Source organism: Oratosquilla oratoria, chromosome 20 (genome assembly GCF_046742065.1).
Source record: "Oratosquilla oratoria isolate Oo_2021 chromosome 20, ASM4674206v1, whole genome shotgun sequence".
Classification (NCBI taxonomy): domain Eukaryota; kingdom Metazoa; phylum Arthropoda; class Malacostraca; order Stomatopoda; family Squillidae; genus Oratosquilla; species Oratosquilla oratoria.
In genome coordinates, this window is record NC_134796.1 from 22018555 (window position 1) to 22044147 (window position 25593).

The 25593-nt window shown below is 43.7% G+C and overlaps 1 protein-coding gene across 10 annotated transcripts in view; it reads left to right on the plus strand.

Moving 5' to 3' along the window:
* Positions 1–25593, plus strand: part of LOC143036394 (E3 SUMO-protein ligase RanBP2-like) — a 216592-nt gene that overhangs the window by 162783 nt on the left and 28216 nt on the right. For all 10 annotated transcript variants that reach the window (XM_076203695.1, XM_076203701.1, XM_076203703.1 and 7 more), the window contains 3 exons: positions 4340–4488; positions 15366–15597; positions 17402–17556. In XM_076203695.1, the coding sequence (XP_076059810.1) occupies positions 4340–4488; positions 15366–15597; positions 17402–17556 (536 nt within the window). The remainder of the gene's footprint in view (positions 1–4339; positions 4489–15365; positions 15598–17401; positions 17557–25593) is intronic.

A 25593-nucleotide genomic window follows, 5' to 3' on the forward strand; every position in this document is an offset into this window, starting at 1 on the left:
GAATGAGGGTGGAGAGAGATATTGAATAAGATATCACCATGCTGAGATTGTTTTGGTGTAGGTATAGGGGGGAATAGGAAAAATGGCCAAAGAGTGTAAAGCCGAAGAGGTTGGAATGAGCTTGAATAGCTGAAGAAACATAGTAAATAGGGAAGTGGATGTATGGAAGAGAATGCAAAAGATTGGAGCTAGTGCATAGAGATTTTAATTGGATGAAGGGGTATTCTTATTAGCTCAGTTTTGAGTGGAGGAGGATTAGAGGTCACCATATGATGTAGTAGTTAAAATAAGCTAGGTCCTGCTGAGGATGGGCCATGCTTCAATGCATTGTCTTTGACACAATGTATTTACCTAGTTGTATTATACAGGAAGGGAGCTATGCTCATGGTAACCCGTCTTTGTATTTCTCAGCATCAAGTTTTTTCTTAAAATCTTGAATAGTGTTTGCACACACTGTTTCTTTGTTAATTTGTTCCAAGTTTCTATCACATTGTGTGGGGAGGTTTTTCAGATCTCTTCGTAATGACCTTTTTTTTTTTCTTCTTCTTCTTCTTCTTCTTCCATTTCAATAAATCATTCTTACCTAAGATTTCTATTCCCTTCATAATTCTATAGGTAGTAGGTCTCCTCTTTTCCTTCTTTGTTCCAGAGTTGGTAATTCAAATTTGGACAGTCTTTGTTCATATGTCATTTTGGAAAGAGTTGGTGCCAGTTTTGTTGTTGCTCTTTGTATTCTTTCTAATTTTTTTATATTCTTTTTGGTACTGGGTGTCCAGTTTTGCTGCATACTGGAGTTTTGGTCTTATTAGTGTAGTTAGAATTATTTTTTTTCATTTCCTCGTCCAAATAGGCAAATGACACTTTTATTGACCTCAATAAATTGTAGGATTCTCTGACTATTTTATTAATATGCTTATCTGGTGTCATGTCTTTGCTGATCATCACTCCAAGGTCTTTTTCCGAGTTTACTTTTTTGACTGGAGGAGTGCCTGTATAGTTTCACTTTACAAGGGAAAAGGGGACAATTGTGAGTGTAGTAGTTTCAGAGAGATTAGCTTGTTAAGTGTAGTTGGGAAGGCTTATGAGAGGATCTTGATTGAGAGGATTAGGAGAGGAACAGCGTGGATTTAGGACTGGTAGAGGTTGTGTAGATCAGATTTTTGTGGTAAGACAGATATGTGAGAAAGCTATAGGAAAGGGGAAGGATAATTTTTGGGCCTTTATGGATCTGGAAAAGGCTTACGACAGGGTAGACAGAAAGGCACTGTGGAAGGTTTTGTGGATATACGGGATAGGAGGAAAGCTTCTAGTAGTTTGTACGAGAGTAGTAGAGCATGTGTCAGGATTAGAAATGGAGAGAGTGAGTGGTTCGAGCTAAAAGTGGGACTTCATCAGGGATGCATTATGTCTCCCTGGTTGTTCAACTTGTACATGGATGGGGTGGTGCGAGAGGTAAATGCAAGGGTGGTGGGTCAGGGATTGGAGATGGATAAAGAAAATGGAGAAAAGTGGAAGGTGAGCCAGTTGTTTGCTCGAGCTAAAAGTGGGAAAGTGGGACTTCATCAGGGATGCATTATGTCTCCCTGGCTGTTCAACTTGTACATGGATGGGGTGGTGTGAGAGGTAAATGCAAGGGTGGTGGGTCAGGGATTGGAGATGGATAAAGGAAATGGAGAAAAGTGGAAGGTGAGCCAGTTGTTTGCTGATGACACTGCACTTGTGGCAGGATCGGAGGAGGGATTGAGGAAGTTGGTGACAGAGTTTGGGAGAGTGTGTGAAAGAAGAAAGCTGAAGATAAATGTGGGTTAAAGTAAGGTGATGAGATGTGCAAGGGGTGAAAGTGGCAGCAGACTGGAAGTGAGCATTAAGGGAGGGTGCAGGGATGACCCGTCATCCAAGAGATGCTAAGATAAGAGGGAGGGTGGAGGGGAGTGGAGTGTATTTAGGGATGGAATGGGTGGGAATGATTTTATGCCTTTTTTTCTTTGGCTACCTCCCTTGACAGGGGGAAAAAGCCTTGGTATATGTATGTATATTTCTGGATTTTCCTGTTCTTTCTTCCATTGATTTTTTTTTTTTTTTTTTTTTTTTTTTTTTTTTTTTTTTTTTTTTTTTTTTTTTTTTTTTTTTTTTTTTTTTTTTTTTTTTTTTTTTTTTTTTTTTTTTTTTTAATGAGGTCTGTTTCCTTAATTGATTCTGCTACTTAACCGGTCACTACTTGCCATTGTTAATTTACCTCCTTTTTTAATTCATCTTTTTTTTTTTTATCCTCATTCTTCAGTCTTTCATTTTCTCTCTTAAGACTTTCTATTTCACTTTTTAGGTCACTCAGTTCTTTAATTTTTTCTCTCTCTCTCTCTCTCTCTCTCTCTCTCCAGTGTAATCAGTTCCTCGTGAACAGCTCGGTAATCTAATTTCAAGTCTATAATTTCTTCCATTAGTTCACTTATTTCGCAATTTCTTAGTGCATTGCTATACCTACTTTATGTATATCAAAACTTCTTCCTATTTTGCATGAATTCCTTTGAAAACCTGAAAAAACATTATTTTTCCCACCTTGGGTTTTTCCTCGGAGTATCCAATACACAATGGTGCTTGGGTATCACAGCTATACTCTCAGCTATACTCACTTCCAGTCCTTTCTTCGTTGATTCATACGTTGTTTTTTCTTCACTATCCTTTTCCGTTTTTGCCAGAAACTATACCAAAAAACTAGAACTGGAGAGAAAAACATTCACCGATCACAACGAGTAGCCATCTTGCACAATAACAAATAGGTTTCCTTCATTGCTGGTTACAAAACCGCTAGGCAGATGCACTCGTGGCACAGCACTTCCTTATGCTTCGGTGTCCAACCTTATATTGCCCTGATATTCTATTCTTACTATATTTCTTGATGTTCACTTCCCACTTTTGGCACCATTTCCAGACAGTGTTAGAATTAGAAATGGAGAGAGTGAGTGGTCTGAGGTTCTTTGCCAGGGGTGTGTCATGTAGCTGTGATTGTTCAATTTATACATGGATGGGGTGGTGCAAGAGGTAAATGTAAGGGTAATGGGCTGGGGATTGGAGATGGTTAGAGAAAATGAAGAAAAATGGGAGATAAGCCAGTTATTGTTTGCTGATGACATTGTGCTTGTAGCAGGATCAGAAGATGGACTAAGGAAGTTAGTGAGAGGTTGGGAAAGTATGCGAAAGAATGAAGTTGAAGATAAATGTGGATAAAAGGTGATGAGATGTACAAGGGGCAGTAGATTGGAACTGAATATTAAGGAAGTGGATAGCTTTACATATTTGGGTGCGAATGTGGCAGGAAAAAGAGGAGTGGAGGTGAAGGTAAAATTGAAATTGAGGGAAGCCAGTAAATGTCTTGGGGTTGGTTAAAAAGTGTAATGAGAAATAGACATTTGGGAATGGATGCTAATAGATTGTATGAAGGGGTGATTGTGCCAACAGTACTGTATGGGGCAGAAACATGGAACATAGAGAGGAAGAATTTAAATGTATTTATACCTGGTTGTATCTTATGGGAAGGGGAGCTATGCTCATGGTGTCCATCTCGGTATTTTGCCATGTCTAATTTGTCCTTAAATTTGTGTATTGTTTTTGCACACACTTGTTTTGTCAAGTGTGTTCCATACATCCACCACTCTGGGGAAAGCTGTTCTTTTTTATGATCTCTTCTATAACTGTCCATTTTGAGCTTCATCCTTATCAGCCATAACAAGGGGGTCCTTGTGTGGGAAGGATCATTGCTGGTCGGGGCACGCTAGTATCCTAGGCCAAAGCACTATACCACATGCCACATGGATGTGCAGTGTTTTGCTGCATTGCTTCTGACCCAGGGCAGTGGGCGAGATGCAGGGATGACCCATCACTCAGGAGGGGTGGTGAATGGGAGTGGAGTATGTGGGAATGAAATGGGTGGGATTGAATTTATGCCTTTGACTTTGGCCACCTCCCTACATGTAAGGGGGGGAAAGTCCTTAGAATGTATGTACCTGCTGTGGTGATGCTATAACATGTATTGCCCCTGGGCACTGGGAGGGGGACAGGAATGGCCCCTGTTCTACAAAGAACTAAGATAAAGGAGGAAACGAGTGGATTTGGGATGGATGAATGGTGGGTGCATCCCTTAGCTGTTCTTCCCCTTTATAAAGGAATTGCCCTTACATCCAGAGCTAAGATGTGTGTCTGCCTCCCCAGCTGCAAACTGTGCATGTGAGAGGAGAAAAATCTTGAGGATTTTAACTTGTTTATAAACCGAAATCATATTGATTTACAAAGTTGTGATTCTTTCAGTGTTACTTATTTTACTCTTGAATTTTACTTTCTTCAGGTGAAGTTTCCATAGTGTTTGAAAAGAAGGCAACACCAGAACAAGTGGAAAAGGCAAGAAAATTAAAACTACCTGACAATTTCTATTTGTATGAACAAGCAGAGCCATGTAAAGGGTGCATAGGTTGTCAAGAAAATCAAGATGTACAGGTATGTGTGTGTATATATTATTGTAATGGATTTTCATTTTGTGTGGTACATTGAAAGGGGAATGTCTGTTGAGCAGGGAAGGGAGAAGGCTGTGTATAGATGAGAATGTGATGCAAGGAAGGTATGCAGCAGGGGATATGGGGGGGTAGGGGGTGGTTATGTGTGAATGATATTTTGACACAGCCCAAAGGGGTTTCTCCCTGTCTTCTCTTTTTCTGCATGAGGGAGCAGTCACTGATTAAGTGAAGTGTCCTTTGTGTTTTGCGGCATTACTTCTGACCTAGGGTAGTAGGTGGGATACAGAGATGATCCGTCATCCATGAGGAGCTGAGAGGGAGGATAGGATTGTGTAAGTGTCTTTTGAATTGCCTACCTCCCCAGTAAGCAATGTTCCCTCTAAACTGTATTTACCTAGTTGTATTATACAGGAAGGGAGCTATGCTTGTGATGACCCGTCTTTTTATCTTTCAGCATCAAGTTTTTTTTTTAAAATATTGAATAGAATAGTATTTGCACACACTATTTCATTATCTAAATTATTCCAGGTATCAAGCACTCCGTGTGGGAATCTTTCTTTTTTTCTTCTTCTCCTCCTCCTCCTCCTCCTCCAGATCTCTTCTATAGTTATCCTTTTTGAGTTTTTTGTGTCCTCATGTTTTTCCATTGTCCCATTTTAGTAAATCATTCCTATCAAGGATTTCCATTTCTTTCATGATTCTATAGATAGTAGATCTCCTCTTTCTCTCCTGCTCCAGTGTTGGTAATTCCAATTTGAATTATCTTGGTTCGTATGTTAATTTGGAAAGAGATGGTGCCAATTTTGACATTGCTTTCTGTATTCTTTCTAATTTCTTTATATTCTTTTTTAGCGTCCATAGTGTTGCTGCGTACTCTAGTTTTGGTCTTATTAATGTAACTGATATTTGTTTAATAATTTCTTCATCCAAATAGTCAAATGCCACATCCATTGACCTTAATAGGTTGAAGGTTTCTCCTACTATTTTACTGATATGTTTGTCCAGTGTCATGTCTTTGCTGAGTATTACTCCAAGGGTTCTTTCAGAGTTCACTTTTTTGACTTCTTGTTCTCCAATTTTATAAATTTTTATATTCTGTTTTTACTTTTTCCAAACTCCATTATACTACATTTCTTGATATTGAAGTTCACTTCCCACTTTTGAGTCCATTTCCAGATTGTTCCGAAGAATACAAACTCTTCGGTACTCCTTACACTAGGATACTCTCGCGTAGCGCGAATATTTCTACTGCGAAATTAAAATCCTCACTCTGTGGGTCTGGGCAACGCTTATCCTCAGTAAGGGGCCCCATTGGGGCAAGGGGGGGGGCCCTTGCCCTCCACCACAAGTCTCGCACACTATAACCATTCTCTTCGCAGTAGTGACCGCGTTAACATCTCTCCATGTTTACGTCGGTGCCGAAAATCAAGCAATCCGCTTCGATTGTCGCCAGCTCACTCTAAGGACGCTAAGGAGTTCGTCGTCCTTCAATTTCATCGGGGTTTTCCCTACGCCATCCTGTGTCCTGGAATTTTAAGTGCTTCTCCATTCCCTGTATTATTCCCTTAACCGCCACCGGGTATCCTACCCTTCACTGTAAGTATGGAATCTGGTTCCAGTATTGTTGTGGTTTCGCCGCATAGAAAATGGCCATAGAAAATGGCTTCCCTCTTCACCCCCCCAAAAACTGGGGAAGGCGGCCTACGGCTTCGGAGGAGACGAGCAATTCTCTCCCTCCTCCACGGCGTAGTAGACAGGCAGCCAAGTTGTCCTTTATTCCTTTAAACCTGGACGGTTAGCGTAGATGGACATGCGCCTCAGGCCACCTCTAGCTACCGTTCCTGTACGAGCTTTTCCCGGATGAGGTCGCTTGCGGCTTGCCCTCGCCCATCCCAGAAACTCAACAGTCGCCAGGTAGGTGGTACAACGCCACTTCGAGTCATTCTCAGGCCAAGTTGTCCTCTTCCTTCAACAAAGGACGGTTAGCGTAGTCGGACATGCGCGTCAAGCCACCGCTAGCTACCGTTCCTGTACGAGCTTTTCCCGGATGAGGTCGCTTGCGGTTTGCCCTCGCCCATCCCGGAAACTCAACAGTCGCCAGGAAGGTGGTACAACGCCACTTCGAGTCATTCTCAGGCCAAGTTGTCCTCTTCCTTCAACAAAGGACGGTTAGCGTAGTCGGACATGCGCGTCAAGCCACCGCTAGCTACCGTTCCTGTATTGACATTTTTCCCGGATGTGGTCGCTTGCGGCTGCCCCCGAAACTCGACGCCGGCACGGACAAAGGGGGGGGGGCAAAGAGCCCCTTAGTCTCTTCTACTCAGGAATCCCGCTGTACGCACAACACCCACCGTAGGAAGAGCTGGGTGATCAACGGTGCCCTTTCCATGCCCTTTGCTCACAGGGACAGAGATCAGGGACGAGGTTGCAGACGCGGTGTTTCTAGATGGCTTCCCCCCTCACCCGACACAAGGAGAAGGCATGCTACGTCGGCGGAGGACGCGGGCAGTTGTCTCCCCCCTCCTAAGCGTAGTAAACGGAAAGGTTGTACAATAGCCGCCCCGAGTCAGTCTCAGGCCACTTGTCTCCTGTTCCTGCCCACAGGGTGGTTAGCTACGACGGGCACGCGCTGGCCCCCGCGAACCCCCCCGGGTACGAGATTTTTCCCGGATGCGTCCACCGGCCCCGCGACGCTGCCGGCGGCTCCGCCCCCCCACGGACAAAGGAGCCGAGTTCGGAGATTCGGAGCGCGTCGGCCTCTTCTCCTCCTCGGGTGGCCCCCACGTTCACCTTCCACCCGTCGTCAGACGAGCCGGGTCATCGCCGGAACCCTTTCTATGCCCGGTGGGCAGGAAGCCCGAGATGTGCCCACGCGCGCGTTCGTCGTGGGTGACTCGGCTTCGTCCAGAGGAGGCAGTCTCCCCTTGGCGTCTCCCGGACCATCCGCACCCAGGCGGGACTCAAGCGGACATTCCCCGGACCTCCTCCCCACTCTGTTCACTCGTCACTACGTTGAAGGAACAGATGGAGGCCCAACGGGAATTTTTCCTCGCTTCTCAAGCGCGGTTCGTGCACCGCACGGAAGCTCGTGAGGAGTCACCGCCCCCAAGGGCCCCCCTCGACCATCTTCCACTTGCTCGGCCCCCCTCTGTACCCATCAGTGACCGGGATGGTAGCGTGAGGTTCCTCTCTGCCCGTCCCGACCCCTCCTACGCCGACGACGATGTCCACAGCTCCGTAGGGGGGGGGGGGCCACGCTCCCTTTCCCCTCCCGTTTCCCAGTCGGAATCCTCGATGGTGGTCCCACCTTCCTTCTCGGACGTCCTCGCGAGGGTTCGGAGGGCGAATCGACTGGGCCACCCGAAAGAAGAGGAAGCCACATTCGAGTCTGACATCTTCATGACGGCCAACTCTCAGAAAGCCCAGCCTCCTCCCCTCCACCTTCCATGGAGTACGCAGACGGCGAGAGCCATGGCCCAGGCCTCCGACGCTCTCGCAACAAGGACGACCGAGAAGACGCGTTGGCTTCCGGTCCCATTGGAACACCAGAAGCGCTTCTACACCCCATCGGGGTCAACCCTCGGAGCAGCCTCGATCCCGGCGAGGTTACCAGAGCTGGTTAGGCGGACGCCGAGTCGCTGCGCAGACGAAACGTCCTCCTCTCTGGCAGGGAAGTCAGCAACCACCTTCAATCACTGGCTCTGTCCCTGGCGGTGAACTCCTGGCTAGAACGCCTCCTTGCCTCGGCGTGGGGGTTCTTACCCGCACTACAACCCAGGAAGAATGCGACCTCCAGGCTTTTTGGCAAGCGCGAGCAGAGCCCTGAAGCATCAGGTTTCCTGTCTCTCAACGTCCTGGGCCAACTTCGAGTCCCGCAGGAGAGACACCATCCTCGGGGACCCCAGTGACCCCCTCCTCAGGGAGATTTATGCTCACCCACACGCTGATTCCCCCGGATATGGTGGACTCCGAGATCCTAGACGCAAACATTATAGAGGCTCCGGACTCCCCCACAGGACTCCTAGGAATTCGCCAGCCCCTCTGCACAGGATAGGGGGTTGCCTCTCCCTCTACTGGAGAGCATGGGAAGAGGCCGGGGCGGAAGACTGGACCTACTGAGTCATTAAGACGGGCTATTGTCTTCCCTTTTCCACTGTCCCAAACCTCTCCCTCTATCCCATCCAAGTCAGCAGCTTCCACCCGGACTCGGCTCGCGGGCGGGCCCTAGCGGAGGAATCCTCCGTTTTGCTCCAGACAGGAACTTTAGTGGAAGTCTCGACTCCGGACCCAGGGTTCTTCTCACGGCTATTCCTAGTAGAAAAGACAACAGGGGTGTGGAGACCAGTCATCTATTTGTCTCCACTCAACAAGTTCCTTTTCCCTGACAAAGTTCCGAATGGCCTCCCCAGAGTCCGTAAGGGCGTCTATCAGGGAAGGGAACTTCATGGTGTCGCTGGACCTCCAAGATGCATTCCGCCCAGCTATGCCAGAACACCTGAGAATGGTCCTAACCTTTGTCCTGAAATTGGGCACAGTAGTCAACCCGGAAAAGTCAGATTTCTTACCAGAACAGAGAGTCACGTACCTGGGTATGGTCCTGGACTCCTCCCTAATGGAATCCTTCCTAGTAGGAAAGGGGATCCCGAATCTCGCTTCTCTAGTTGCACAGGCACTATCGACCAGGTTCCTGACGGCTACACAATGCCAAATCCTCCTGGGCCATATGGCCTCCATATAGAAATTAATCCCCTGGAGTAGACAAAGAATGCGACCGCTACAGTGGCTCCTCAAGTCTCAGTGGGCCCCGCAAGAGGGAGAACCCCTACAACACATCTCCCTCACCGAAGAAGTCAAGGATTCTCTTCTCTGGTGGAAGGCCCATGCAACCTTCTCATGGGGATGCCCCTCGGCCCATCTCCCCCCGAAGTCCTCCTGTTCTCCGATGCCTCCAAGGAGGGCTGGGGAGCCCACCTCAACGACGATCACATCAGCGGTTCCTGGTCCACAGTCGAGCGGACAGCCCATATCAATTGGCTTGAGTTGAAAGCAGTACTCCTGGCTCTCCGTCACTTCAAGGATCAAGTCTCAGGAAAAGTAGTGGGCATAATGTCGGACAACTCCTCGGTAGTACCCTACCTGAACGAGCAAGGGGGGCACAGTCTCCCAGGAACTATGCCTTCTGATGATGGACATCCTCAACCTAGCCAAGAATCTCCAGGTGTCACTCAAAGCCCGTTACATCCCGGGGAAGAGGAATGTCTGGGCGGACCACCTCGGCAGGAAGAATCAGATAATCAACACAGAATGGTCCCTCTATCGAGAAGTAGCGAACTTCATCCTCAGCAAATGGGGCTCCCCTCTAGTGGACCTTTTTGCAATGAGATGGAATCACCAACTCCCAATATTTCAGCCCTTTCCTGGATCCTCTGACAGCAGGAGAAAACGCTCTTCTGCACAGTTGGGACAACCTGGACTCCTACGCTTTCCCACCATTTCCCTTGCTCCAGAAGGTACCTCAGAGCAAGACACGCATCCTACCTTCGGATGACTTTGATCGCTCCTTGGTGGCCCGAAGCCCCATGGTTTCCGGACGCCCTCGAGCTAGCAGTAGAAGAGCCTCTGGCCCTTCAGGGAAGACCAGATCTTCTGTATCCACCCATCAACGGGCCTTGGCACAAGAACCCTTCAGCACTCAATCTTCACGCGTTCAGACTATGGTCCAGATCCTCCTAAAGAAGGGTTTTCCCAGAGAAGTGGTTGAGGACATGTCCGCTCCTATTTGCTCATCCTCAGCTAACCTTTATCAAGGGAAATGCGCCTTTGCAAATGGTGCCACTCCAGGAAGTTAGTCCCAGTTCGAGCCACCATTCCTGAGATCGCCTCCTTCCACGTCCTCAGGAAGTCCAGGAAGATCTCCCTCTCGGCAGTACAAAGCTATAGGGCAGCTCTAAATCAGGTGTTTTCTCTGAAGGGCATGGTCCTAGCCCTTTCACAGGAAATTTCCATGCTCTTCAGGCACTTCAAAGATCATGCCCCCCCCAGGGAAATCAGTTCTCCTCCGCGGGATGTGGCATTAGTCCTGAACTCTCTGAGGGGTCCCCCTTACGAACCTCTCCGAGAGGCACATCTGAAGGACCTCTCCTAGAGGACAGTTTTTTCTGCTAGCCCTGGCATCTTCCAAGAGAGTAGGGGAGTTACATGCCATCTCTTATAGAGTCGCCCATTCCAAAGGATGGAAAGAGGTCTCCTTCACTTTCATGCCTCAATTCATTGCCAAAACAAAGATCCTGCCAAATCCGACCCTAGATTCTGGTCCTTTAGTGTTCCATCCTTAGACGAATTTGCAGGGGGAGAATAGACTGAAACAGTTCTATGCCCGGTACGAGCCATCCGGACCTACCTCAAGAGAACCGAACATCTTCGACCAGAATTAAAGTGGTTGTTCATCTCTACTAAAGGTAGCCCATCACTAAGAATTCCTTTTCTTACTGGACAATGGAAGTCATCCGCAGAGCCTGCGACATGGACCACACAGATTGCCCATGACCTGAGGGCAGTAGGGACCTCCCTAGTCATCAGAAAGAATCGGTCAGTCAACCAGGTTCTTCAAGCAGGTATATGGAAAAGCCAGAATACGTTCACTTCCTTTTACCTCAAAGAAGTTATGCGGGAATCTTTAGGGAACTTATCTTTGGGCCCCATAGTGGCCGCCCAAGAAGTCCTGAAAATGATATACCCCTCCTCAAGAGCACACAGCCGACCCTGACAACTCATCCAGGTTCTGGCTCGGCAACTGCAGGGATAACTTTCTAAAGTCCTTCTCATACTCTTACATTCCCTTACCTCACCCGCGGGCTCTCTAGCATTCCAAGGGAATCAATTCAAGCCCTTCAGTGGTACAAAAGTGATTATAACCTTTCTGTCTCCACTCCAGGGAACAGAAAGGGGTGCACTTCAAAGTGAGGGGAATGTATAGGGGTCTGGTCAACATAGTCTTAGCACACTAGATTTTCCTTACAGCGGTTTCCCAGGCTAGATAACAACTTCCTTCCCTCCTAAGTCCGAGTCTCCTAGTGTAAGGAGTACCGAAGAGTTTGTATTCTTCGGAACAAATGTAATTTTCGCAGGAAAATTAATTTTTCCCTGATACAAACCTGAGGTACTCCTTACCTTTAATGGCCCTCCTCAACCACCCCTCTAAACAGTTCCTTCTCCTTGCCTGACAACCTTGTGCTTAAATCATACCTGGCTCAGAGAATGGTTATAGTGTGCGAGACTTGTGGTGGAGGGCAAGGGCCCCCCCCCTTGCCCCAATGGGGCCCCTTACTGAGGATAAGCGTTGCCCAGACCCACAGAGTGAGGATTTTAATTTCGCAGTAGAAATATTCGCGCTACGCGAGAGTATCCTAGTGTAAGGAGTACCTCAGGTTTGTATCAGGGAAAAATTAATTTTCCTGCGAAAATTACATTTTTGTCGTGGTCTAACTGTAATGATTCACAATCCTCCTCTGTTCTTACTTTCTTCAGTATTTTTGCATCATCTGCAAAGAAATTCATATAACACTCTACTTCATCCAAGTCATGTATATATATATGGCAAACATGATTGGAGCCAGTACCGAACCTTGCAGGATACCACTTATCATTTCTTCCCATTTCGAGTATTTATCTCTAATTACTACCTCATTTTTCTCCCAGTCAGAAAGTCTTCATCCACTCCAATAAGTTTCCTCCGATGCCACCTTTTTTTTTTTTTTTTTTTACCATATCAAATGCTTTTTGTAGGTCTAGATAGGCACAGTCTGCCCATCCATCCCTCTCTTTTATTAGTCAACTCTCAATTAACATGAGTTTAACTAATGCGTTTTCAATTTAACACAAGTTAATTTTTAAGGAATTTTATCTAAATAATGCGACAATTTCGATTTAACACAATTTGAATTTTGTGGTAAGAGCACACAGAGGACCTCCACGCGATCAGTTTCCCGCGCTCTGTTTTGATCTCAGTCTGAAGCCAGCCTGCGCTGTGATTGGGTGTGTCTGTGTACAAGAAAATGGTGTCACCAACCCACATTTATTGGTAAACTAATTTTTAAATGTATGGGCCATGATTATAAGTCATAAAAACTTGAAAATTTGTTACAGAGATGAATAATTTAGTTAGAGATTGTAAACTCTCATTTTCTGTTCTACACCAAAACAAAAAAGAAAGCGGTGTCACCAACCCACAATTAATGGTAAACTAACTTTTTAATGTATGGACCGTGCTTTTAAGTCATAAAAGCTTGAAAAATTGTTACAGAGAATTGAATAATTTAGTTAGAGATTGTAAACTCATTTTCTGCTCTACACCAGGAGTCTGAGTCAGACGAAGAGGCAAGTGGCTGGTGAGGAGTGTGCACATAGAATGAATAATTGTGTACTGGAAGAGGAAGTGGATAGTTTTAGATACTTGGGTGCAAATGTGGCAGGAAAAGGTGGAGTGGAGGTGGAAGTAGAATGTAGATTGAGAGAAGCGAGTAAATGCCTTGGTGGATTAAAAAGTGTAATGAGGAATAGACATTTGGGAATGGATGCTAAGAGGAGACTGTATGAAGGAGTGATTGTTCCAACAGCACTGTATGGGGCAGAAACATGGAACATAAGAGAGGAGTTTGAATGTGTTTGAGATGAGGTGTCTGAGAAGTATGATAGGGGTTACTAGGCTGGATAGAGTGAGAAATGAGGAGGTGAGGAGGAGAACAGGGGTGGAAAGGGAGTTGGGAGATAGGGTTGATGAATGAGTATTAGGATGGTTTGGACACATGGAACGAATGAGTAAAGAAAGACTAGTAAAAGAGGTATGGAAGGCAGATGTGGAGGGAGTGAGCATGAGGGGACGTCCTAGGATGAGATGGATGGATGGGGTGAAGGGAGCTTTGGGGAAGAGGGGAAGGACGGGAGAGGACAGAAGACAGGGGTGAATGGAGAATGGTTGTATATAGATGATGTGATGCATGAGGTGGAATGGGTGGGGGGATGGGGGGTGAGGTATATGTGAGGAAAATTTGACGCAGCCCAAAGGGACATCTCCCCGTCTTCTACTTTTATGCATGTGGGGACGGAGAGGGGGGGGGTCACCGATTTAGTGAAGCTGCTTTGCTGTGGATGTGCTGTGACTTGCTACACTGCCTCTGACCCAGGGCAGTGGACAAGGTGCAGGGATGACCCGTCATCCAAGAGGTGCTAAGATAAGAGGGAGGGGAGTGGAGTGTACTTAGGGATGGAATGGGTGGGAATGATTTTATGCCTTTTTCTTTTTGGCTACCTCCCTTGAAAGGGGGAAAAAGCCTTGGTATATGTATGTATGATGTATGTATTTCTTCATCCAAGTAAAAGCCACTTTTATTGATCTTAGCAAGTTGTTGGTTTCTCCAACAACTTTGTTTTTCTGTTTATATATCAGGGAGTGGATAGTTTCAGATACTTGGGTGCGAATGTGACAGGAAAGGGAGAAGGGGGGGTGGAGGTAGAATGTAGATTGAGAGAAGTGAGTAAATGCCTTGGTGGATTAAAAATTGTAATGAGAAATAGACATCTGGGAATGGATGCTAAGAGGAGGTTATATGAAGGAGTGATTGTGCCAACAGCAATGTACGGGGGAGAAACATGGAACATGAGAGAGGAAGAGAGAAGGAGTTTGAATGTGTTTGAGATGAAATGTCTGAGAAGTATGATAGGGGTTACTAGGCTAGATAGAGTGAGAAATGAGGAGGAGAACAGGGGTGGAAATGGAGCTGGGAGATAGGGTTGATGAAAGAGTATTAGGATGGTTTGGACACATGGAAAGAATGAGTGAAGAAAGATTAGTAAAAGAAGTGTGGAAGGAGTGAATATGAGGGGGCATCCTAGGATAAGAAGGATGGATGGGGTGAAAGGGGCTCAACAAAAGAGAGGAATGTCTGTGGAGGAAGGACGAGAGAGGACAGAAGATAGGGGTGAATGGAGAAGGGTTGTGTATAGATGAGGCTGTGATGCATGAGGTGGGTGGGGGATGGGGAGTGAGGAAGTATGTATGAAAAAAAAAAAAAAAAAAAAAAAAAGACGCAGCCCGAAGGGATTTCTCCCCGTCTTCTCCTTTTCTGCATGAGGGGACGGAGAGGGGTCGCCGAATTTATGAAGTGGCCTTGCTGTGGATGTGCTGTATCTTGCGACACTGCTTCTGACCCAGGGCAGTGGACAGGATGCAGGGATGACCCATCATCCAGGAGGTGCCAAGATAAGAGGGAGGGAGGAGGGTGGAGGGGAGGGGAATATATGGGAAATGAAATGGGTGGGAGTGATTTCTATGCCTTTTTCTTTTTGGCTACCCCTCATGTAAGAGTGAAAGCCTTTGGTATATGTATGTAAAAAAGGTGTGTGAGGCAGAGGTTGAGGGGGTGCCCAAGGACAAGATGGATAGGGTAAATGAAGCATTGGAAAAAAGGGGAATGTCTGTTGAGGAAGGGAGAAGAGAAGATAGTGCTTAGTGGAGAATGGTTGTGTATGGATGATGCTGTGATGCATGGAGAGGAGTGTTTGTGTGAATGTATTTTAATGCATGAGGGAACGGAGAGGGGGTGGTTACCATTTAAATGAAACAGCTTTGCTTTGTCTTGCTACATTGCTTCTGGCCCAGGACATTGGGCAAGATATAGGGATGACCCATCATCAAGGACCCAAGAAAAGATGGAGTGGTGTATGTGTGTATGAAATGGGTGGTAGTGGATTTATGCCTTTGACTACCTCCTGTGTAAGGGGGAAAAAGCCATTGATATATGTATATATGTATCATCAGATACTGGATTGGTTGTATAAGGAAACAATGACTACATTTTACAGACAAAGGAACCTGAGCCAACAGTGAGCTTCAGTGCTCTGAGTAGCAACACAGGTGGCAGTCTCTTTGGCAACCTTCCAAGTGGTGGTCTTCTGTTCCGTGGGACAACCATCACTCCAGCTTCAGAAAAAAGTGAAGGAGGGACACTTCTCTCGGGTTTCAGTCAGTCAGGTATATCATTTGCAGACATAGCCAAGCAAGAAACATCCACATCTACAGCATTTGCAAGTTCAGGTAAAGTATGATAATTACTCTCCATTTCCTTTAACCATCTCCAATCCCCAACCTATTACCCTTGCATTTACCTCTCGTACCACCCTATCCATGTATAAATTGAACAGCCAAGGTGACATAACACACCTGGCAGAGTCCCACCCTTACCTCAAACCACTCACCCTCCCCATTTCTAACACAAGCTCTACTACTCTTGTATCTTGAATTCTCTTAACACAGAAATCTGATCCACACAACCCCAACCTGTCCTAAACCCACACTGTTCCTCTGTTCCTTTCCTAATTTTCCCAATCAAAACCCTCCCATAAGCCTTCCCAATTACACTTAACAAACTGAAGCTACACTCACACTTGTTCCTTTTTCCCCCCATGAATTGGAACTATACAGGCAATCCTCTTGCACTCTACCCTCTTTTAAACAAACATTAAATAACCTCACCAGCCAGTCCACCATCACTGTACCTCCTCTTTTTAGACATTCTGCATGACACCAATCCAACTCACATGTCTTACCTGTTCTCATCATCTTAACAACTGCCTTCACCTCATCTTTCCTTATTTCTCCTCCATTTTCCTTACTCGTCACTTTTTTAGTGCTACCATTGGTTGTATATGGATGTTGTGATGCATGAGGTGGAATGGGTGGGGGATGAGGAAATGTGTGTGAGAAAAATTTGATGCAGCCCTAAGGGATTTCTCCCCGTCTTCTCTTTTTCTGCAAGAGGGGACGGAGAGGGGGGTGGTCGCCAATTTAATGAAGCGGCCTTGCTGTGGATGTGCTGTATCTTGCAACACTGGTTCTGACCCAGGGCAGATGACAAGATGCAGGGATAACCTGTCATCCAGGAGGTGCCAAGATAAGAGGGAGGAGAGTGGAGTGTGACAGTGATGGAATGCATGGGAGTGCTCTTTATGCTTTTGTTTTTTGACTACCTCCCTTATAAGGGGGGAAAAAGCCTTTGGTATATGTATGTATGTATGCTACCCATTGCAACTGCCTTTTCCTCCCAACTCACTGCAACTACCATTCTCTCCCTATCCTCCTTCACATTTAGCAACTCCCTAAAATACAATGCTCAGCTTTCTCTTATTGCCATCTCTTCTATTATCATCTCTCCATCTGCACCTTTTACCTTTTCATATCTAATTGATTCTCCACCTCTTCCTCTCTTAATTTCTTCCCAAAACATCTTTTTATTCCTTTCTTAAATTTGTCATACTCTTACCCCATTTCACATTGCTCTCCTCTTTCCCTCCCGTATCTTATGCTTTACTTCTCTTTTCTTTGTATCTCTCACATGCTTCTCTTGTCCTATTTTTAACCAATCTGTGAACATTTGCTTCTCTTCTACAACCTTCTTTGCTTCTTCATCCCACCACTTACTACTTTTCCCTCTATTTCCTCCCATCCACCTTGTTCGAAACACACATTTTTGCACACATTGTGACTTCCTCCTTGAACCATCCCCATTCTGCCTTCACTCCCACCCACTCCTCTCTCATCTTTTATGATGAGACAAATTTCTACCCAAAGAATAATGATCACTTTATACAATAAGCATTCAAAAATGGCCAAGGTTGTTGTGATCATTACATAAGGCCCACACTGGATAATGACTGCAGTCAGAATTTAGGCACTGTTGGGGCACTTCCATGGAATGAGGTTAGGGGGCACTACTGTTCCCATGGGTGTCATAGAAGGCACCTCACTCATCTCCCCCCTCTGCCTTTACATTTTTTCCCCTTTTCTTCTTTTCTACTTTTTTCTTCCTCTTGGTGAATTAGATTTCTCATTACTCTTTCAGGGTTAAAATCAGCAGTCTGGGCCCCAAAGCCAGTATTTGGTGCTGCTGCATCAGAAAAATCTCAAGAAAATGATCAGGAGGATGAAGAAGGTGGAGAAGAGGATGATCATGACCCACATTTTGAGCCTGTGATTCCTATGCCTGAATTGGTTGAGGTAAGATTTGTACACTATTTTTCTGACATACTTCAGTGAGGAATTGTGTTCAACTAGTTACTTGTACGATAAGACCAAGATTGGAGTATGCTACGACACTGTGGACACCCAGCACAAAAAAGAATATAAAGAAATTAGAATCCAAAGAGCAATTGTATAGTAGTGTATGGTCTAAAGGAAAAACATAACCTAAATTGGTTCCTTAGAAAGAATTGGCAAGAAAAGGTCTAAAAGTAGTACAAGATGAAGAGCAACTATTTTTCTGACATACTTTGGTGAGGAATTGTGTTTAATTAGTCATACTGATAAGACCAAGATTGGCGTACACTGCAACACTATGGACACCCAGCACAAAAAAGAATATAAAGAAATTATAATCCAAAGAGCAACAACAAAGATAGCACCAACACTTTCAAAATTGACATACAAACAAAGATTGTCCAAACTGGAACTACCAACCAGATCTACTGGCCATTTACAGAATCATGAAAGGAATGGAAGTCCTTGACTGAGAAGATTTATTAAAATGGGATAAAAGAAAAATAGGAGGACATGAAAAGAAACTCAAAAAGGATAGTTATAGAAGATATCTAAAGAAAAATAGTTTTCCACAGTGGTTGTCTAGAACAAATTGTATGAAACAGAAGTGTGTGCAAAAACATACAAAAATTTAAGAACAAACTAAATGCTGAAAGGTACAAAGACATGTCACTATAAGCAAAGTTCCTCTTCCTCTATAATACAACTAGGTAAAATACACACTGAAATAAATAAAGAGGTAAGTGCACTAAAAAATGAACTGGCCAAGTTAAAATGTGAAAATCAAGAGGTTGGAATATAATACAGGAGTCCCTCAAATAACGTGGGGGTTAGGTTCCTGAAATTACTGCGTATGACCAAATCTGTGTATTCCATATAAAATCTGTGTATTCCATATTAAATACCGGGGTAAATCTTTAGTTTCGACCATGGGAGGAATATAGCAATAGAAAATTAAATATTAATTTTGTAAATTAAAATGTATCAACGTAATATGCAATTTTGTGTGTGGAAATGAAAAAAAAAAGGTGCTAAAACAGATTTCTTAAGTAACGAAGTCGTGTACAATGAATGGTACGCCATGTTTGTTATGGTAAATGCCGACGTCGAAGAAATGAAAGGATAAATTCGTCTATGGTGAACTAAACTAACTCAAAATTGAATTGATATCACAAACATAGCTTACCTTAATCAAAAAAGGTGCTAAAACAGATTTCTTAAGTAACAAAGTCATGTACGACGAATGGTACGCCATGTTTGTTATGGTAGATCCCGACATCGAAGAAATGAAAGGATGATGAATTCATCTATGGTAAACTAAACTAAACTAACCTAACTCAAAATTGAATTGATATCACAAACATAGCTTACCTTAATCAAAAAAGGTGCCAAAACAGATTTCTTAAGTAACGAAGTCGTGTACGACGAATGGTACGCCATGTTTGTTATGGTAGATCCCGACATCGAAGAAATGAAAGGATGATAAATTTGTCTATGGTAAACTAAACTAACCTAACTCAAAATTGAATTGATATCACAAACATAGCTTACCTTAATCAGAGTCGTCACAGTCCGTGGACTGGGTGGAGGTGATGGAAGCAGGGGAGTCAGGCGAGAGATCCAGTGCAGTGTGAGTAGGCCTACATTTGCCTAATGTCTTTGGCTGAGGTTTAGAGAAGAATGCGGTGATTTTTGGTTGTTCATCCTCTCGCCTCAGTTGTTTGATAATTTCCAAATACAGAGTGAATACACTTTCCATGCCATTCTTGACTATCAGAGCTCTGTCTAGGGATGGATCATATGCTGTAAATAGATCTAATGTGTGTTTCAAACTTCTTTGAACTTCACAAAGTTTATCTAAAGTCCAAGCTGGTGGTTGTGGTGGTGATCTTCCTCCTCTTGATCTTTTTCCTCTTCACATAGCAATTCTTCTATTTCTTCTTCCGTTAGTTCTTCCCCTGCATGGTTCAACAATTCATCACTAATTTCTTGCTCCCTCATGTCTGAAAATCCGACACCACTCAGAATTCTAGCGTAGCTCTTTATCTTGAAGTCATCAGCATCCGCAGTCGGAAAACCAGTAAAATCATTGACTAAAATCATTGACTACAGACGACCACAACTTTTTCCAGCACGCATTCACGCAATGTGTCATGAGTTCATCGTGGCACATTTTCACCACAGAGATACAGTGTGCAATGTCATACTTTTTCCACCACGATCTTACATCCTCTCCCTCCTCATCAATTGCTTTCAACATGTTAGAAAAGTTGCGAGAGACATACTTGGCCTTCAACACAGCAATTACACCTTGGTCTAAAGGTTGAATGAGAGAAGTGGTATTTTTGGGAAGAAATTCCACTTGAATGTTGGGGTGAGCAAACCTGAGCGAATCGGGGTGGCCAGGGCAGTTATCAACAAGAAGCAAGACTTTGAAATCCAACCCTTTAGTTGTTAAATATCTCTCCACCTCAGGCACAAAACAGTTGTGGAACCAATCTGTGAACAGTGCATCTGTTACCCAGGCTTTCTGATTTGCTCGATAGAATACTGGCAGCTGGTTTAAGTCTTTCCCCTTAAGAGCACATGGTCTCTTAGCTCTGTACAGGAACATAGGCTTGATCATATGTCCAGTTGCATTTCCACACAACAAAAGGGAAACGCAATCCTTCTGAGCTTTGAATCCTGGCGTTTGTTTTTCCTCTTGAGATATAAATGTTCTAGCTGGCATCTTCTTCCACCAAAGTCCTGTTTCGTCTGCATTGAATACTTGCTCTTGTAAATATCCATTGTCTTTAATTATCTTTTCCAACTTCTTTGGAAAAGTTTCTGCTGCCACGTGATCAGCAGAAGCTAACTCTCCTGTGATTCTTAAATTGTGCAGAGCAAACCTCTTCTTGAACTTATCAAACCAGCCTTTGCTGGCCACAAAAGGTCGCTTTTCTTCACACTTTTCACTGAAGTAGTCGTACATTTTCTTGGCCTTTCTTTGATTCTGAGCGAGTCTAAAGAAACATGACAACGATTCAGATCTTCTATCTAAACATTCAGGCCTTTCTCCATCTGATTCAGCGCCGTATTTCTGATGTGATGCGCCACTTTAGCAGAAACAGGAGCACAGTGTGTCACGGCATGTCTGATGTCCTTTTCACATTTTTTTATGGTTCACACAGAAGATGCATTAAGTCCGTATTCTCTGGCACATGCTGCAAAGGACATACCACTTCTCAGTTTGTCCAAAATGACGATTTTTTCTGATAACATCATACACTTCCTTTCTCGCTTAGCAATTTTTCCATCCTTTCTTTGAATCTTGTTGAATGTTGTGATGCATGAAGTGGATTGGATGGGGGAATGGGGGTGAGGTAGTGTGTGTGAGCAAAAATTTTGACGCAGCCCGAAGGGATTTCTCCCCGTCCTCTCCTTTATATGGGGGGACGGAGAGGGGGGGTTGCCGATTTGATGAAGCGGCCTTGCTGTGGATGTGCTGTGTCCTGCGTCACTGCTTCTGACCCAGGGCAGTGGACAAGGTGCAGGGATGACCCGTCATCTAGGAGGTGCTAAGATGGGAGGGAGGGTGGAGGGGTGTGGAGTGTTTTCGGGGATGAAATGGGTGGGAATGTTTTTGTGCCTTGTCCTTTTTGGCTACCCCCCTGGTAAGGGGAAAAAAAGCCTTGGTATATGTATGTATGTATGTTCTTTCAATCTTTGTCTTTGTTGGCTTAGAGGAGCGTATCGGTGCCATGTGAAGAACACGTGGAGGGGTAATGAACACGACTTCCAGAGCAATTGACCAGCACAACGAATGGTGAGAGACTGAGGAATGGGTCACCGCACAGGTCACAGGAACACGTAGAATCAAGTGCACCGCTAATGGATTGCAACCAACAAACAACCTTAACTTTACATAAATGATCAAAGTGAGACAAAACAGCAATAATGAAATATTGTAAAGTGGAATATAATAGTAAAATGAAATGAATATAAGAAGTAAAATAGAAAATATATACAGTCGTTCCTCAGATAACGCAGTTTATTTTAACGCCCCTACTCCCCCCTCCTCCCCTCCCTCCCTCCTGCATCAGTACACGGAGGTTGACACGTGACCTTAGGCAGCCACCCACAGCTTTCCCCTCACCCCACACCCTTGTTTGAGCAGTTCCCAGTGTACATAATGACCGCGTTATATGAGGATCAACTGTATATGGTAAAATAGAAAGCGGTCACCACAAATGTTTGTGATGTTGCCGCGTGTGTGCGTATGCGTGCCCATCTTGGCACGAATTTTAAAACGGTTCTCTACATTTGAGATGGTTTTGAAATAAAATCAGTGTTATTTGAGGGACTCCTGTAACACTAATAGTGGGACCATATAGAGGTAAATGAACAAATAAAGACAGTAACTGAAAAAAATGGAAGAAACATGGGAGAGGATGACTTACAACTCAGGAATGAATGGAAGGCCAAGAAAAATATAAGGTAATTTTTAAAGAAATAGTTAAAAAAAATGCAGGAGAATGCCAAAGATGCAGTCATTAATAAAAAAAAAAAAAAAAAAAAAAATCTGGTAAGAGATCCAGTGGACAAAAACAAGTGTATAGTAGTATATGGTCAAAAGGAAAAGCATAACCTAGATTGGTTCCTGAGAGATAAAGAGAAAGAATTGGCAAGAAAAGGTTTAAAAGTAGTACAAGATGAAGAGCAAGAAGTAGAAAAGTAAATATAGAGGAAGTGCACAGAATGGGTAAATATGGAGAAGGAAAAAGTCTACCCCTAAAGATCAAATTAAGGTCACAAATGAAGCTGAAGAAATTTGAGCAAAAAATAATAATAATAATAATAAATAATAGCAAGAAGTCAACACTAAAAAAATTATTTGGATAAAAAGAAACATGAATGATGAGGAAAGAGAATGAAATAAGACATTAAGAAGCAAAGCTAAGGAAAAGAACAGAGACACAGAAAATACAGTTCTATTGGAGAGTGTTATACTTGAGGCCTAAAAATTTTTGTTAAGAAAAAAAGTTTCAGAGAACAAGATGGAAGTGTAGAAAATTAAAATTAGCTTATACCATGTTCTTGGCTAAGAAGAACTTAAATGTGATGAAAGTTACATATAGAACAGGGCTGATGATCACAACAAGAGTTGAAGATAGTGACATGAAAAGTAGAAAGTTTCCAGTGATTTATGTGCCCTCAAAAACAGGGTCTTGGAGAGATGCTGAATGATGGAGGTAATGTGGTACTTATGAAAAATTTCAACTGCAAAGAAATATGTTGGGAAGAGATGACAGTGAAAGGTGGAGAGGATCAATGGGGAAATGTATACTTGACATGACTATAGAACTTAGAATGACACAATGGGTAAAATAAAACACCAGATTTAGAAATAGTGAAGAACCACCAAGACTTGATTTATTATTTATGTCAGAACCTGAAATTGGACAAAATTTAATACAACACTCCAATTGTGAAGAGTAAGTACATAGTACTTGAGTTAGAACTAAAGGAGGATTTATATAGAGAAGCACAAGTGAAAGAAAAATGGATGATTCTGATGGAAATCTATAAAGGAGGGGATAAATATGTCCCAAATCAAAAACATGAAATGGCGTACATTAACCTCTTCACTCTGGGCCAAAATCTCGCAGGCCAAACATGCGATGTTGTGTCATAATACTTGCATTATAAAAAATAGTCACTGCTGTATTAATCGTTTTCTCTTTCACCCATGAATTTTGATAACCATAGAAAATATGATGAAGCCAGTTTACAGAGTATGGGGGTCACGTAGGTACAACTACTATAAATATAATCAAGACGCCAACGTCTGCATCCTCGCATACCCACTTGCTCCTCATGACGCCTACGTAGGCGTTACTGTATGGAAGGGGTTAAGTATTGGTTTAACAGGAGTTGCAGCAAAGTGAAAGAAGAGATCTAGCTAGGAAAATATGGAGAAAAGACAAAAAAAAACTAGAAAGTGAGAAATTAATCAAAGGAATTAATATGTTAAAATATGAAGGGAAGAAAAAAGAAACTATGAAATTGTGTTACATTTCTCACTCTATCCAGCCTAGTAACCCCTATCATACTTCTCAGGCACCTCATCTCAAACACATTCAAACTCCTCTCTTATGTTCCATGTTTCTGCCCCATACAGTGTTGTCAGCACAATCTTTCCTCCATATAATCTCTTAGCATCGATTCCCAAATGTCTATTTCTCATAACACTTTTTAATCCACCAAGGCATTCACTCGCTCCTCTCAATCTATATTCTACCTCCACCTCCACTTCTCCCTTTCCTGCCACTTTCGCACCCAAGTATCTAAAACTATCCACTCCCTCCAGTCTCTCCCCTAATACTCACTACCAATCTGCTGCCACTTTCACCCCTTGTACATCTCATCACCTTACCTTTACCCACATTTATATTCAACTTTAACACACTTTCCCAAACTCTGTCACTAACTTCCTCAATCCCTCCTCTGATCCTGCTACAAGCAGTGTCATCCGCAAACAACAGCTGGCTTATCTCCCACTTTTCTCCATTGTCTTTAACCATCTCCAATCCCTGACCCACCACCCTTGCATTTACCTCTCGCACCACCCCATCCATGTATAGATATAACAGCCAGGGTGACATAACACATCACTGAAGAAGTCCCACCTTTACCTCAAACCACCCACTCTCTCCATTTGTAATCCTGACACACGCTCTACTTTAGTAAAAACTCTTGACAGCTAAAAGCTTTCCACCTATCCCATATATCTGCAATACCTCCCACAGTGCCATCCTGTCTACCCAGCCATAAGCCTTTTCCAAATCCATAAAAGACCAAAAAATATCCTTACCTTTTCCTATAGCTTTCTCACATATGTCTTACCAATAAAATTAATTTATGCAACCTCTACCTGACCTAAACTCACATTGTTCCTCACCAATTACTCCCTCTGATCCTCTCAATCAAGACTCTCCCATAAGCCTTCCCAACTACAATTAACAAGCTAATCCCTCTGAAACTACACTCACACTTGTCCCCTTTTCCCTTGTAAAATGGAACTATACAGGCACTCCAGTCCTCCGGCACTCTACCCTCTCTTAAACAAACATTAAATAACCTCACCAGCAAGTCCACTATCACTGTACCTCCTTTTTCAAACATTTTACATGACATCCATCTAGACCAGGTGCCTTACCTGCTCTCATCATCTTAATAACTGCTTTTACTTCATACTCGTTTCTCTTCCATTTTCCTCACTCATCCCAGTCATTTTCTTAGCACTTCCACAACTACCTTTCCCTTCCTATCCTTCTTCACATTTAGCAACTCCCTAAAATACTCTGCCCATCTGCCTCTCACTACCTTCTCTTCCATTATCATCTATATCTGCACTTTTTACCTTTTCTTCTCAACTTTATTCGCCTCCTTTTTCTCATACTTTCTTTTCAAAGTATCTTTTTATTACAGTACTTTCAAAGTTTTCTCTCATACTCTTACCCCATTTCACATCTGCTATCCTCTTTGCCTATTTTATCTTATGCTTTACTTCTCTTTTATTTGTACCTCTCATATGATTCCTTCATCCTATTTTGTAACCAATCTATGAAAGCTCGCTTCTCTTCTACAAACTTCTTTGCTTCACCATTCCACCACTCACCATCCTTCCCTCTATTTCCTCCTGTCCTCCTTGTTCCACTCACGATCTTAGCACACCTTGTGTCTCCCTCCTTGAAACATCCTCATTCCTCCTCCGCTTCTAGTTCTACTATATCATTCACTCCCTCCCACTCCTTTCTCAACTTCTTCTTGTACTCCTTCTCCTTTTCTTTCTCATTTAAGCAATTAACTCTAAGCACCTCCCTACCTTCTGTCCTTTTACTCTTCTCCATCTATCCTCCACTCTCTACCAGAAAAATATCTGATATTCCCCCCCCCCCCACTGTCTCCCCTTAGAACATGTACATCCTTAACTCTTCCTATTATACTCCTATC